We start from the raw sequence: 14067 nt of genomic DNA on the forward strand, positions 1-14067 counted from the left end.
AGAGGGGCTTTTGATTAGCTTTCATAAAGATGAAGCTCGGGGCGAGATTGGTTGTCAAAAGATGGACTGTGGCGTGTGATTGGTTCATGAAAGATGGAGCTGGCCACCGGATTGGCTTTGAAAAGACTGAGCTGGTGACTTAAATCAGTCACAGCTCTGTTCTATAGTACGTGGATCTGTATGTTCCATATTCGCGTCGACGAACGGAAAAAGGGGACCCACCCATGCTGCCGAAACCCGGGATCGAACCAGGGACCTTTAGATCTTCAGTCTAACGCTCTCCCAACTGAGCTATTTCGGCTCGCGCACACAATTGTAATCACAGTAACAATATAAATCCATGGTAAATATGTTGTAAAAAACCATTGTTACATGTGCTCTTTTCCTTGCTAGATAAAACGAGAAACCGACACTTCGTTTCGATGTTTAGCTAGCAAAGACGCTCTCTCTCATATCTCCTTAAACGATGAAACCAGGTGACGAGTTGTTTTCCAGTAACGCCAGGATCTCGGTCTTCAGTGAAAGAGTGCCACAAAAAGGAGAGAAACGCAATTAAAGAGTAAAATCGACGGGGGAGTGGGTAACATTTGCTAGCGTTGGGCAAACTCTGGTTGTATTGAGCTTCACTTTGCTGGCTAACATTCGAACACAAGATGGCGCCGTTGTTAAACGTAAGGAATTCTCTAACGAGACAAGCCTTCTCAAACAGTAGCAACTAAAAGAAAACCGCTCTGTAAAAGTTTGTGTGAGACTGAAATTCCAAATGCAATTTATATCTTTTAATTTGCATTAATGCTTATTTTTTTCTGCAAATATACTATTAGTGTTGATGCTTCCATCTCAACCTGTTCAGGTAACCTTTAGTCGTGTTTTTATCAGGGAGTCCGGTTTGATTCAGTACGGTTTGGTATGGTTTGATACGCTAAACCCCAAAATAGTTTGCGTTTCCACAGACACCCATGCCCTCATTTGGTGGGTGGGCTGTAAAGGCGATGAATGTGAAGTCCCATGCGGCACGAGTCAGCTGGTCCAGCCGCAGAGTTATAGGAAGGATGAGTGACAGAATAATCACTGGGAATAAGCATTAAACAGCTTTATTTCAGCTGAAAGTGCTTTAAAAAAATAACTACATCTTCATTATGTTTACTACTGTCAGCACAGCTCCTCAGCTGCTGGAATACATGTAGAGACGTTCTGCATTGTAACTGTACGTTAATATGTGAATATATTTGGTCTATAACAGTTTATATGACAAAATATTAAAGTTTAGAGCTGTACTGTGAAAATTCGCCTATTAAAAATAAGGTAAAAGTTTAGCTGGTGTTAAAATCAAACTAGATTAAGTCAGAAATCCTGGGTGCGCTGATCTCGTTTTAAAATACAGTGCTTAACAAATTTATTAGACCACCTGTCATAAAAATGAGAAAACAAATATTTTAGAAATCTTTCAAAAACTTGTTTAAAACTAAAAACGTTTTACCATTTAGAACAAGAATGAGGAATTTCAAACTGAATTCACCTTTTTATACCCAAATTTGAGCCGGCTCACTGGGCTTCTCTGAGAAGTCAGAAATGAATCAAGCATAACATTCAACCACTAAAACTCACTTTTCTCTTCAGGAATGCAAGTAAATAACTATAATTTGACATATTAATCAAGAAATATGAATGTGCTTTACTATTTTTTCAGTTTTTTTGTAAATCAGCTAATTTGAAAATTCATGGATAACAATAATAATTATGTTTTAGCATTAAAAATATCATTTTGGTTAAAGAGCTTCTACATATTGGTGTATTAACCATTGCAGAAACATAAAAAATGATTTGGTAATTACCAATGCTGTTAATTTAGGGCAGCTGTGGCATAAACCTTACTTTGGGTGGTGGTCGAATAAATTTGTTAAGCACTGTAGGTTGCAGCCCGAAGTTTTACAAACACATCCAACAACCACAGCGATGTTTTCATAGATTCCCTAAAGTAAGAAGTAGATTAATTTTACATTTTTTAAATTTCAGTTACAGTACATAGAATGAACTGTTCCAAGGCTTCATATTCACAAAACTTAAGCATTAATTTAGTTTCACATCCATCGCGGATAGACCAGACTGATTTGAGCCTTCAGGTTCTGCTTTGTGTACTTAAAATCAGGTCCAGGTAAACGTCAGGAAACTTGATTTGTGGCCAGATACCTCTATCCACAGACTAGGAAACAGTTTGAATCTCTGTTGAGTCCAAATATCCCCGATTTAAGCAGATAGTAGTCGGTTTTTCTCCCCTTTTTTGCCCACTCCTCACAGCGCAGACTTCCGTATTTTGCAGCCCAGAGCCGAGCAGCTGTGTTGCGCGCTGACATGATGTCAGTACAACCCTCTATTGTTGTGTGTGTAGCTCCACCTTTTTTGTACAAATAGATAAGATTGGTACCCCTACTGAAGGGTGCTGAAAAGTGGGACGGTAGGGGTCGGTTTTTTGGGACCCTTTCCAAATTTTGCTCTATGCAAAATGAAGTTGAACTTACCCTACATCAGAGAAAATTTGCCTGTCGCTAACCAGAATCATTCCCAGTTTTTTATGTACCGTGTGTTTGTGAGCTCTTTCGCAGTCTACATTTCACCTTGTAAAAGCTCTACTGTATTCTTTATATTCCTCAGCATTTAAATATATGACAAATAAGAAAGCCTGTGCAAGAACTGGAACCAGCATCTAAAGTTTGTCTTGTCGAAATGCAGCTTTACCCCATCCGTTACTGAGCTCAGACCTTGGCCTAGACATTTGTCAAAGTCACCATTAGTTGCCATAGATCGTAAAACTGAGTAAAGACCTATATGTTTACTCAAGGGCTATTCTGACTTATGACTTGTGTGGTTTTTGAGTGACAGCCAAAGGGGAGGACATTTTCACAGTACAAAAGGCAGGAACAACACTGTAAGACCCCAGTGGGCCGACAGGGGCAGAAAGCAGTAGCATGTAGATAATCTTATCCTGCACTTGGTGTTTGTTTTTTTCTTTAATTCATCAAATGGTGCTCTGCAGTGATGCAGCGTTGGCCCTATATTAGTCATATGATGTCCCAATGCTTGTGTCTATGCCTCCTGTCTTTTCTGCCTTTTCCCCCTAATCCCCCCTCTTTTCTGCATCTAATTCTCTCTCCCCCTCTCTCTCACATTTTTATTCCAGCATCATCCCCCAAGGTGACATTCCTTCGTTCACATACACTGCAGCTGTTCCTCGCTTTGTTCTGGAGGGCCCGAGTGTGGATAAGCGATGAGAAAGGAGATGCAGACCGGTGGAATAAAGAGAGAGGGAGAACCAAGGGAGGAAATGAGGGTGTGAAAGAGGAGGGGACTTGTGAGATTATCAAGCAGGATGGAAGGAATCTGAAGTGTTGATTCACTGCACAAATCAGTAAGGCAACAAACACACACATAAACACACCACATGGCAGACAGATTTGACATTTGTGTCAACATCATATGCGTAGCAATCTCGACTGATGCATACCTGACAAACAATTTGCTTCTTCATTTGTACTGGTGATTAGCACAGTAGGGTGCCTATAGTGAAGGTTCAGCTCAGTCATCACTTAATACTTCAACTATCTAGGACAGAGTTTCTAATTTAGGGATCAGAAATTGGGGAGTGGATATAAGAGATGTAGAAATGAAGACACAGCTGAAAAAAGACAGACTTGGACCGTAGGGGTCAAAGGAACAGGGATGGAGGAAATTTGGTGTTACACCGAGCAGGATAGATTCAAGCAGTATCCTGTAGGAATGAAGACAGTAGAAACACTGCTGCATTTGTGATGGAAGCCCAGTGATAAAGTATTTTGTTGAAAAGGCTTTACCTCATAATGAAAAGGGGAAAATTGTTAATTTAACTGTTCATTTAGTGATCCCAGTCTTACTAATTCTTTAACAGTATAATGATCAGACCCAACTGTTGCAGGATTTTTTGGCTTTTCTGTCTCTGATTTGTATAGTCTGTAATTTTTATTTAATAGTACTGGTTGCAAACATCTTTTTTGTTATTGAACCAACAAATATGCTGCAGTTATTTTCGAGCTTGTTTTTGTCTTTGTAATTTCCAGTGTTTTAAATGTATAAACCAGGGGTGTCCAAAATACGGCCCGCAGGCCAACTGCAGCCTGCGGCCCATTTTTTATTGGCCTGCAACACAATCTTAAAATAAAACAAAATATGGCCCAGATGAGAACATGAAGCTTGTGCCTGACTGTATAGTACTTCTTAGTTTCGACATTAGGTGGTGCAGCTTTTTCGAAGAGGCAGCTTATTCATGATAAAAGACAGGTGTCATTACTCAGAGAAGAGTTGATGGGTGATGAAACATGGCAGAAGCAAAGAAACGCAAGATAGAAAGTGAGTGCAGAAAGTTTCAGGCGCTGTGGGAAAACAAATATTTCTTCACTGAAGTCAAGGGAAGGTGTGTTTGTTTAATCTGTAACGAAACTGTTGCAGTGATAAAAAATTATAACACTCAATGACACTATGAAACTAAGCATCAGTCTTACACCTCACATACCGGTGCAAAGTGAGAGCAGAAAGTTAAGCAGATGACCACCAGCTTCCTAGCTCAGCAAAAGCCACAACCACCAGTTACGAGATAGCTCATCTTATTGCCCGTCATGGAAAGCCTTTCTCTGAGGGAGACTTCATAAAACAGTGCCTCACTGAAGTCACTGGATAATACGTCCTGAGAAAATGCAGGAATTCAACAATGTTAGTATGTCCAGGAACACAGTTGCCCTGCAAATCGAAGACTTGTCAGCTAACTTAAAACAACAAGTTTCAGACAAAGCCTGTGCTTTTGTAACCTGACACGCTAGAAGGAGTAGTATCACACATCCATCTGGGAAAGCTTCAATAAGAAACGTTTGGAAATAGGCAGAGGATTTGAAAAAAAAAAAAACTCAGAGTGTGATTGGATTAAAATTCTGTTAAATCTCTATGGGCCAATCAGAGCAACAAAACACGTGACGTAGCCGCTATCGAGCTGTGCGTGCGCAGCTACCAAGGGTAACGCGAAACATGGTGACTGTAGACATGTAAGTACTCGACTTTTGTTTTTTTAAAGAAAACAACTCACTGCTGTTTTTTGTTCTTCCTTTAATGAAGAAATGTCAAGTTCTGATAAAACTGGCCCTTTAGCAGCATCCATGCTAATCACTTCTGCCATAATTGCACCGGCCTCTTGCTGCTGCTTGTTGACGTCACAACTCTGCCTGAAAGTACTGCACCTCATTGCTGATTGGTCCTGTCATTTTCTAACTGGGCCCAAACGGTTCAGATGGGAGCTTTGCAAGATGGATTCGCCAGTGAAAAACAAGGAAACGGGCATATCCATCTGCTTTGCAAGGTTAGTGCTTTTGATGTTTACTCCATCGCATGTGACGAGAGCACCGATGCCACGGACACTGCAAAGCTCTTAATCTTTTTACAAGAAGTTGACGACAATTTTTGCTTTATGGAGGAGCTGCTTGATCTAAACTTAAAGCAAAAAGTAAGGTAATTTGTGTTTGGTACATTATTTCTTTGTTGTAACAGTGCTTCTTGGTAATAAATCTTATACCGTTGGAAAGCCTGTTTATTACCCTTTTAAATGATGCCACATTTGTAAGGATCATGTCTTTGTGGGATGAGCAGCAGAGCTGAGTATGTGGGTTGCACCAATGAAAAATGTGCCAAATCTTCTCTGCCAATGCCAAACAGGTTATTTTGCTGTTTCTATTGACTACTGTTTTGAGCTTCTGGTACTCCCAGGTCAGCACCTGTGAGCATGGGCCCTGCTACAGTGGTCTGCAGATGTCTGCTTCAAGAATTGGCATGCCATATTTGACTGATCTGGATAGGGCCCGTCGGTTGGGCAACTTCAAGCTGGTGTTCCGCAAAACCAAGTTGTGGCATTGTTTGGAGTGTACCATCACCAAACTGAAGGCCAAGTTCCATATAACAGGGACTGTCAGAGACAGGCCACAAAGTGGGTGTCCCAAGAAGACAACACCCCAAGAATACTGTTTTTTTCACCCTGTCAGCAAGAACTCTATCCTCCAAGATGACAACACCTGCCCCCACAGAGCAGGGTTTATCAGAGACAACCTCCAGAATTTGGGACTGGAGAGGATGGAATGGTCTGCCAGCAGTCCTGACCTTAACCCCATTGAACACTTGTGGGATCAGATTGGGTGTGCTGTTGGTGCCAGAGTGACCAACACAACCATGTTGGCTGACTTGTGACAAATGCTGGTTGAAGAATGGGATGCCATCCCACAGCAGTGTGTGGCCAGGCTGTTGTGGCTATGTATGGTTCTTCCACACACTATTGAGGCTGGTGTTTGTTAAATGAATAAGTTGTTAATATGTCTTGTTTCTTCAAACTTCAATAATCCAATCCACCAAACAATATTTAATGGCACAATCAGCTGTGAGGCATTGGTAGAGAAGATTTGGCACATTTTTCATGGGCGCAACCCACATACTCAGCTCTGCTGCTCATCCCGCAAATGCATGATCCTTACAAATGTGGCATCAGTTAGAAAGGGTAATAAATAGGCTTTCCAACTGTATGAGATTTATTACCAAGAAGCACTGTTACAACAAAGAAATAATGTACCAAACACAAATTGCCTTACTTTTTGTTTTAAGTTTATATATGGAACTTGATCCCTAATGATGTTTTTGATTGAAATAGCTTTGATTAAAAAAAAAAGAAAACCTACAAATGCAAAAATGACAACAGATTTCTGTTTTCAATTGTTTATAAACTATTGAGTGTTCTGAAACTATGTTTTACATAAGAATTTGGAACACTGCATTTTAGGTTATTTTGCCCAAAAAGCCACTGTCATTAGTAATTTTGTCAAATAAAATCCAGATTACAATAGAATTGTTTAGGAATGAAAAATCATATTGACTGTCTACTTTTAGCTGCTATAAATTGGAATTTCTCCTTGTGGGACTAATAAGTGGAATATCTTATCTTAATTATATAGACTATTTAGGGAAAAAATGAATGAAAATAAAAAATGCTTAATAGTCTGGAAAACAGTATAGTTCATTTTTGAAGATTAATAACACTCATCAGTCTACCTAACTGTACCTCCACCCATTTTATGAATATGATAAATACCTGTACAAATCCAGTCTCTTGAAAAGTCCTCCCATCAAGTCCTCTGCTTTTATTTTCAAAGGTGGTATAAAACTATCAGCCTGGAAAGGGGAGATGGCAGGTGATAGGAAAAAAAAAATCAATATTTGATCAGGCATTGAACATGAATATGTATGAACTGACACAGTGAACAGAGATAGATAAACTCTTAGATCACTTTTTAATACAGATTCTCTTCTGTTCTATATAATAACACGTAATATAAATCTTATACAATACTAATATTTCTCTATACACATGATCATTATTATACAGTACAGTGTACACACATACAGTATTAACACAAATACAGTTATTTCTCTTTACATTAACTTTCCAACTCGCTCAGAGTTTATCACAATGGCTGATTTTCTGTCCGGCAGATGATTGTGATGATTTTCTTTTCTTACTAAAACCCATAACAGACACTTAAATATTTACATCCCTGAAAAATATACATGAATACACAAGAATTATTGTTTTCTGTCCGGCTCACACAAAGTGTAAAAGAGGTGAGAATGAAGGAGTTAGCTATAGCCCAAGAAGCTCTCCCATACAAAGTTTAAAGTGTACTGTATCTACTTACTGACATAAATCTTTACCTACTGTAACACCCATTATACAACAATTGATTAAGGGCTGGTTTATTGTTTCATTTCCAGCAAGTTTGGATATGAGACACAAAGCCCTGAGGAGAAAGAGAGACACAGATATATTGTAATATGTCCAGGACTCAGTCCAGAGGCTGACAGTGGTCTGTCTGCCTCCGCAGTAATCCAGAGTGCTGCCAAAAGCAATGACTCTGCCCTCCAGAGCTCAAACAGCGTACTCAAAGAAATGCCCAGAGTCAGAATTAGGGATTTCTCTGGTTAAAGATGCTTGTTTATCTTCAATGAGACAACTTTGATGAAGTTTTTACAAAATGTTGCCCTTTGATTTCCACTTTAAAAAACTGAAGTGATACAGTATCAGTAGTATTACAGTGAACTGTGTTGTTACAATTATTCCTGGTAATTTGCTATCGCTTTGAATAAGAATGTTAAGTCCCTTTTCTTCTCCTTTTCTCTTTTATATGAAAACCATTCAGAGAAAACCTACAATTCTGTGTTCACATTCTTTTTTTGTTCACATCCTAGGGTTCATTGCTTTGCTCATGATTTATTGCACATGGTCATTGGCACTCATACACTCCACTCATTTATCCATTTATGCATACATGCACACATGCAAACATCCAACATACCAAGAAAGTCACACACCCTCCCCAAAATCATAGTAACTGATATTCTTAAAGCTGATTTTGGAAAAAAAACAAAAGAAATTCATGCCTTTAATTGTTTATCTCCACACATTCTGCCAAAATATGGTGCTGAAATAAAATCTAAACCTGTTTTTTGCATTTTCCTGGAAGTTGAGCCTGTAAACTTTGAATCTGAATACTTGCATTTACTCACTATTAATTTCCCATACCATACAGTATGCATAAACACTGTTACTCTGACACGTTGTTGTAAACATACAGCAGGACATTCAGCACCATGAGATCATATAAATAACTCTATCAAGGCATGAATACGAATAAATGAAAGAAAGAGAAAACCCTCCATTAAAATCATTCTCACTGAGAATATCTGTGTAGGTAGATATTGGTGTGCTTCACAGATAATGACTAAATATAGGCCAGTGTCCAGTAAGTGTGTATGTGCATGTGTGTGCTAATGTGTGTGGGTCTGTCTATCTGTGCATATTTACATGTACATGCAGGTTCAAAGTGCACACTAGAGCAATAATGTATGCATTTGCTGTTATCTAACCCTTACCCTGCAAGTGGGGTGTACACTAGTATTTCAGAGGCCACAGCTAAGGTGTTGTTCATGATGCTTGGCTAGTGTTGCCATGGAGACACAGTGGCCACCTTGTCAGTCAGACGTGCACTAATGAGGGCATGTGAAAGGAGAGCTGAAAGAGGGCTCTAATTAAAGCTCAGACTCACCTGTCTCCACATAAGCCACAGGTCATGGAATTTGTCCTGACCTTTGTAAACTGCCTTGGTCTCATTTTCTCTCATAAACACACAAAATCCTTCTCTTATAAATCTGTAAGATGCTTTCACTCCCCTATATTCACACCAACACACCCACACATGCAAACTAGGAACAGCCTCATTCCCTCACTGCCTCAGTGAGGCATCGATCAGTGCCATCGCTGGCCTCCACCCGGGGCTTGCGAGTCTTCCTTTGACCTCCACCTTCCACCCAGGAGTTATGAATAACCGTTCCCCCACTTGGAGCTGGGTCCACCTGAAGAAGCGACACTACCCTTTTCTTTACACGTGTTTTGAGTGCACGGCGCAGCTTTTGCCGGGTGAAAGCGTAGAGCAGAGGATGAAAAATAGTGGTTCCATAAGCCATTGCCAAGAAGCAGAGGCGCAGCCGCACCAGGCCATCACTTGGACCCAGACACAGGATCAGAACGTTGACTGCAGACAGAGGGGCCCAGCAGCCCAGGAAGGTGGATATTATAATGAGGGACATTTTAAGGACACGCCGTTGACGTTCTCGACGGTCTCTGTGCCTGCGCACTGCCCTCCTCAAGGCGATGATTGCAGAAACTGAGGCCTGTACTCCCATTGAGGAGGCTGGCAATGGGGTGTTGGCTTGGGTATGGGTTGAGGCTGAAGCTGGGGTTGGAGAAGCAGGGGTGGCTGGTGTGGTGGCGATGGGGGTGGTGGCAGCAGTACTGACAGTAGTGACTGTCGCTCCACTGTCAGACATGCCCTGGGGCATGGAGGAGATAGCTGGGGGCGATGTTGGTGTAGGGGTGGGTGATGGGATAAGAGGAGGGTGGCTGAGGTTCTGGTTCTGGTTTGACGACACTACCTCTGTTGGCAGGCTCAGGTCCTTCCTCTTCCGCCTCCTGCAACGTATCCTGCAGGTGGAGTCCTTGGTACGTGTACCTCTCATCATATGGGAGCCAATGCGAATGTTAAGGGCCTGTAGGATCCTAGAGTAGGTGAACAACATGACAACCACAGCGACAAAAAAGCATGGCACTTGGAGCAACAAGTGGTAATACATAGCCAGGCCTGTGTAATACCCCTGCCCTCCTACACATAGCAATGTCCTGTTCTGCCATACTGGAGGCAGGTGGTGTGAAGGGGGCGAAGGATCACTTGAGGGCAAAGATGAGGGCGAGAAGGAGGAAAATATTGGGATCACTCCAGTTGTGAGTTCTGAGTCATTTTTCTGCCTTTCTGAGTCCTCGTCCTCACTGCCCTCAACCCCGGAAGAAAAGAAGTCCCCCTCGAGGAAAGGCAGGAAGAAAACAGCCAGAGACACTGCCCACACGGCAGCCAGGAGCAGTGCTGCACGCCTCGGGGTCAGCAGGCGACTGGCTGGACGTACTGAGATGTCATATCTGTCCAAACTGATCACCAACACATTGACTGCTGTGGCCACACTAGTGAACGTGACACAGGCCTCATGAAAGCAACACAGTGTTGCCAGACTGCTGACTCCACTCCCATTGGCTGGTAGCAGGATCACAGCCACAGTTAGTGGCAGACACAGCACACAGACCAGTATGTCCAGCACATGGAGGTTGACTGTGACCAGGTTGCTGACTGAATCCACCAGATTGGACTGGGCACAGTAAAGAACAAGCACAGTCAGGTTGCTGCTGAAGCCCAACACCAGCTCCAGTATCAATACGGTGGTTAAAGATACCTGGAAGCCTAGAGGGTAGGGAGTGCTCCAGCCCTCCTCTGCTCCTGCCTCACCCCCTCCATCCAGTAGGCCTACCCCCTGACCATCGCTGGTCTCCAGGAGGTCACGATAGCCTTCGGTCTCCATTGACGCCACAGCACTCCTTCACACATAGCAACAGTTGCTGCCACACCAGACCATGCTCTGCCTTTTCTTCTCCTCTGGCTCAACAGTAGTGGAGATGGTGGCCAGATTGGTATTGATACTGCAGTGGAAACAGAAACAAGACATATAAAGAACAGAGAATCAGAAAAATAGAAAGAGGAAAGAGATTGATCAAGCAGTTATCAGTCCACTTTACCTCATATTAAATAAAAAATAACACTGTACAACACGTACAAGTTAAACTTGTCAATTTTCACAAGCGAAAGAATGCCATGAGTTATCGCAGCGAGGTGAAAGGGATCTTGGCAGTCAGTTGGAGTCATGGGGTGCAGTTCAAGCTGCTGCTGATGACCCATGATGTCTCCCTGAGCTCAAGCTGTTAGATAACAACATACCTCGCATAGACAATGGCAACAGCTCAGAGAGAAATTGGAGCAGTGTCTCTTGGGGGACATTTGCAGGTATGAGTGCATTAAGCAGGGACTCAGCAGGAACCTGAGCAGTCAACACACTTTAACAAACCACTGGGGATTTATTTCCTGACGGAGCTTGCAGTTCATGCACTACACTGAATTCTCTTACGAAGATTTAACAAGGCATCTTAAGAGCAGGAGAGGATGGATATTTGATTCTTTATTACAAACCATGAGCTTGCAGGATGAAGTATAGGGTACTATGTGCAACATAGTACATGTTTTTCCATATGATATACACAGAGATGTTCCAACAACAGCTTTCCCTTTCTGATTACCAGACCACAATACTGGTTGATACTCTCATGATACCAGTGCAATTAAAAGTATCCTGTGATTCTAGTGTTTTGCTAGTTTGGACTATTTGTTAGCATCACACTGTTGTTATCTTTACCTAAATGAATGTTTTGGAAAATGATAAATGATAAAATCGAATTGATGCACTGACTGGCACACTTGCAGATTCAAAATACAGCATTTCAGAAAGAATGAGAAGCTGAAACCAAGACCATTATCAGCCTACTTAACTGTACCTCCATGATTTGCAACCCACTTTGTGAATATGATTAATGCCCATACAAATCCAGTAAATGCCACTTGAGAAGTCCTCCCATTAAATCCTTGCTTCATCTTTTTCCAACGGCAGTATTAAACTGTCAGCCTCTACCTGAGAGAGGAGAGGTGGCAGGGACACTTGTGGGCTGGTAGGGAGACCGTGCACTGCATGTCAACATAGCAGGCACCCAACTGAGGGTGGCAGCAGTTAATAGTTCTCACAGGGAGACGTAATGAAGACGAATGGATCAATGATCCACAGACAGTGGCACATAAACAAAGCTATCAGAGGAAGACCGGCTCCCCTGGCATCTTCTCCCAGCACCCCCTCTTTTTCATCTGCTCTCCTACATCCATTCTTGCTCTTTTCCCTTCTCAGCTTACTGGCTGAGACAGGCTACTTTGCATGTAGAGCATGTTACTCATGGGTGGTTGTGCTTAGGAGGGGAATATTCAAAGTGTTTGTTGATGATGTAAGGCCATTGGTTGGAATACAGTAAGAAAAATCTGTACCCAGAGCCTCTAAACAAAGAGCTACAGGTGTGTCCTCACTGACAGCACTGACCCCAGCCTGTGCTGTCAACCTGTCCGCCACCACTACTCTTGTTCGCACCTTTTCATTTGCCCTTTTCCCTTTTTGTTATTTCACAGTTTTTCCCTCCCATTTGTCATACAGAAAAGACCTCCGGGTAGAGCAGGACTAAGCGAGGACCAGTGGTCTATCTTAATCCACTAATGGGTTCCATGGGGTTTGTGGTGTTGCTGGAACATTGATTTAAAGCATCATTGATCTGCCAGTTTAACAAGCCTGAGGCAAGGGAGCACAGAAAGACACTCCCTATCTCATCCTCTCACAGGTACCTGTGGTCTTATTTTGAGCACTGCATAAAATGATTACAAGCAAATTAAATTCATTCCGTTTTATAATGAACAAATGCAGTTACAAAAATGACTGTATTGTTCACTTCAGTAAAGGTCACAGTTATAGGAAGTATGTGACTTTAATAAACAGAGATAGTATGTAGTATGATAGATGTAGCATTCCCATCTCTAAAATGTTCGGAAAAAATAACCCAGGAACACAATGGACATTTTGCTTTAAGATGCAATTTACAGCGCAATCAGCTAATTACATAGACATGTTGCGAGTCAACACACTCAAAGCCATCCTGTGTTTAAGAACATTCATACTCAAAACAAGAATATTCAGTGGACCTTTTATAGTCATTCAAATCAATTGTTTTCACATGTTTTGTTCAATACAATATGGTGCTTCAGAGAATCAGGGCATTCACAAATAACACTCAATATTCAAGTCAATCACTTCTACTAATCACAAAGGCAATGAGCATGTCAGCACTTCATCAAAAATATTGTCTTCCATCTTATGTTGAAACTCCTGAATAAATCATGTGCCATGTTAAAAACGTATGAATAATGCTGGCAACGTAAGCAAACTATGACTGACAAAAACATTCAACTGATCTATTTTTCAGAGATAACATGAATTCAAAAGAGAGATATGTTAATTTCTTCTTTGACAAGAGTTAAATTACCCATGGTGTTTTCTTGTATCTGATCATATCAGTCTCATCAAACAACAGACCATCATCTGTTTCCCATCAATGATTGTAAACGGGTTGGTGAAACGAGCAGGTTGTAAAGCTTTCAACAAGACTAATTTGTGTTATCCTATGACTGAGAGAAACAATGAGCCTCAATCAGTGGTGTAATAATTGATACTCAGTACAGCATGATGAATTGGTAAGGGATATGAAGGGCAAAAGACAAAACACTAGAAAAGTCTGTGCTACCGTGGGTTGGAGGCAAGACAAAATGTCACATTCCCTTTATATGAACTGCTGAGTTTCTGACCTGCGGCCGGGAGAAGTCACAATATTTTAGCTTTCATAGTGCCAGAGGGAGTGAGAAAATTAAAATGTGTAGGCAGGGTGGTGAACTGTGGGTCTATTTTTAATGATCACCAGCACTGGTGTCTCTCAGT

At 41.5% G+C, this 14067-nt stretch overlaps 1 protein-coding gene and 1 non-coding gene across 2 annotated transcripts in view; both read right to left on the reverse strand.

Moving 5' to 3' along the window:
- Nucleotides 1-228: 228 nt before the first annotated feature.
- On the reverse strand, nt 229-301 carry trnaf-gaa. Its single transcript has one exon. It is a non-coding gene; the product is annotated as a tRNA-Phe (tRNA).
- A 7247-nt stretch (nt 302-7548) lies between these two features.
- The window catches only part of LOC121507224 (G-protein coupled receptor 22-like), a 28284-nt gene continuing 21765 nt past the window's right edge, over nt 7549-14067 (reverse strand). The window contains exon 2 of the mRNA XM_041783437.1: nt 7549-11134. Within this exon, the coding sequence (XP_041639371.1) occupies nt 9328-11016 (1689 nt within the window). The 5' untranslated portion in view covers nt 11017-11134 and the 3' untranslated portion in view covers nt 7549-9327. The remainder of the gene's footprint in view (nt 11135-14067) is intronic.

The sequence above is a fragment of the Cheilinus undulatus genome, linkage group 3, assembly GCF_018320785.1.
Source record: "Cheilinus undulatus linkage group 3, ASM1832078v1, whole genome shotgun sequence".
In the NCBI taxonomy this organism is placed as follows: Eukaryota; Metazoa; Chordata; class Actinopteri; order Labriformes; family Labridae; genus Cheilinus; species Cheilinus undulatus.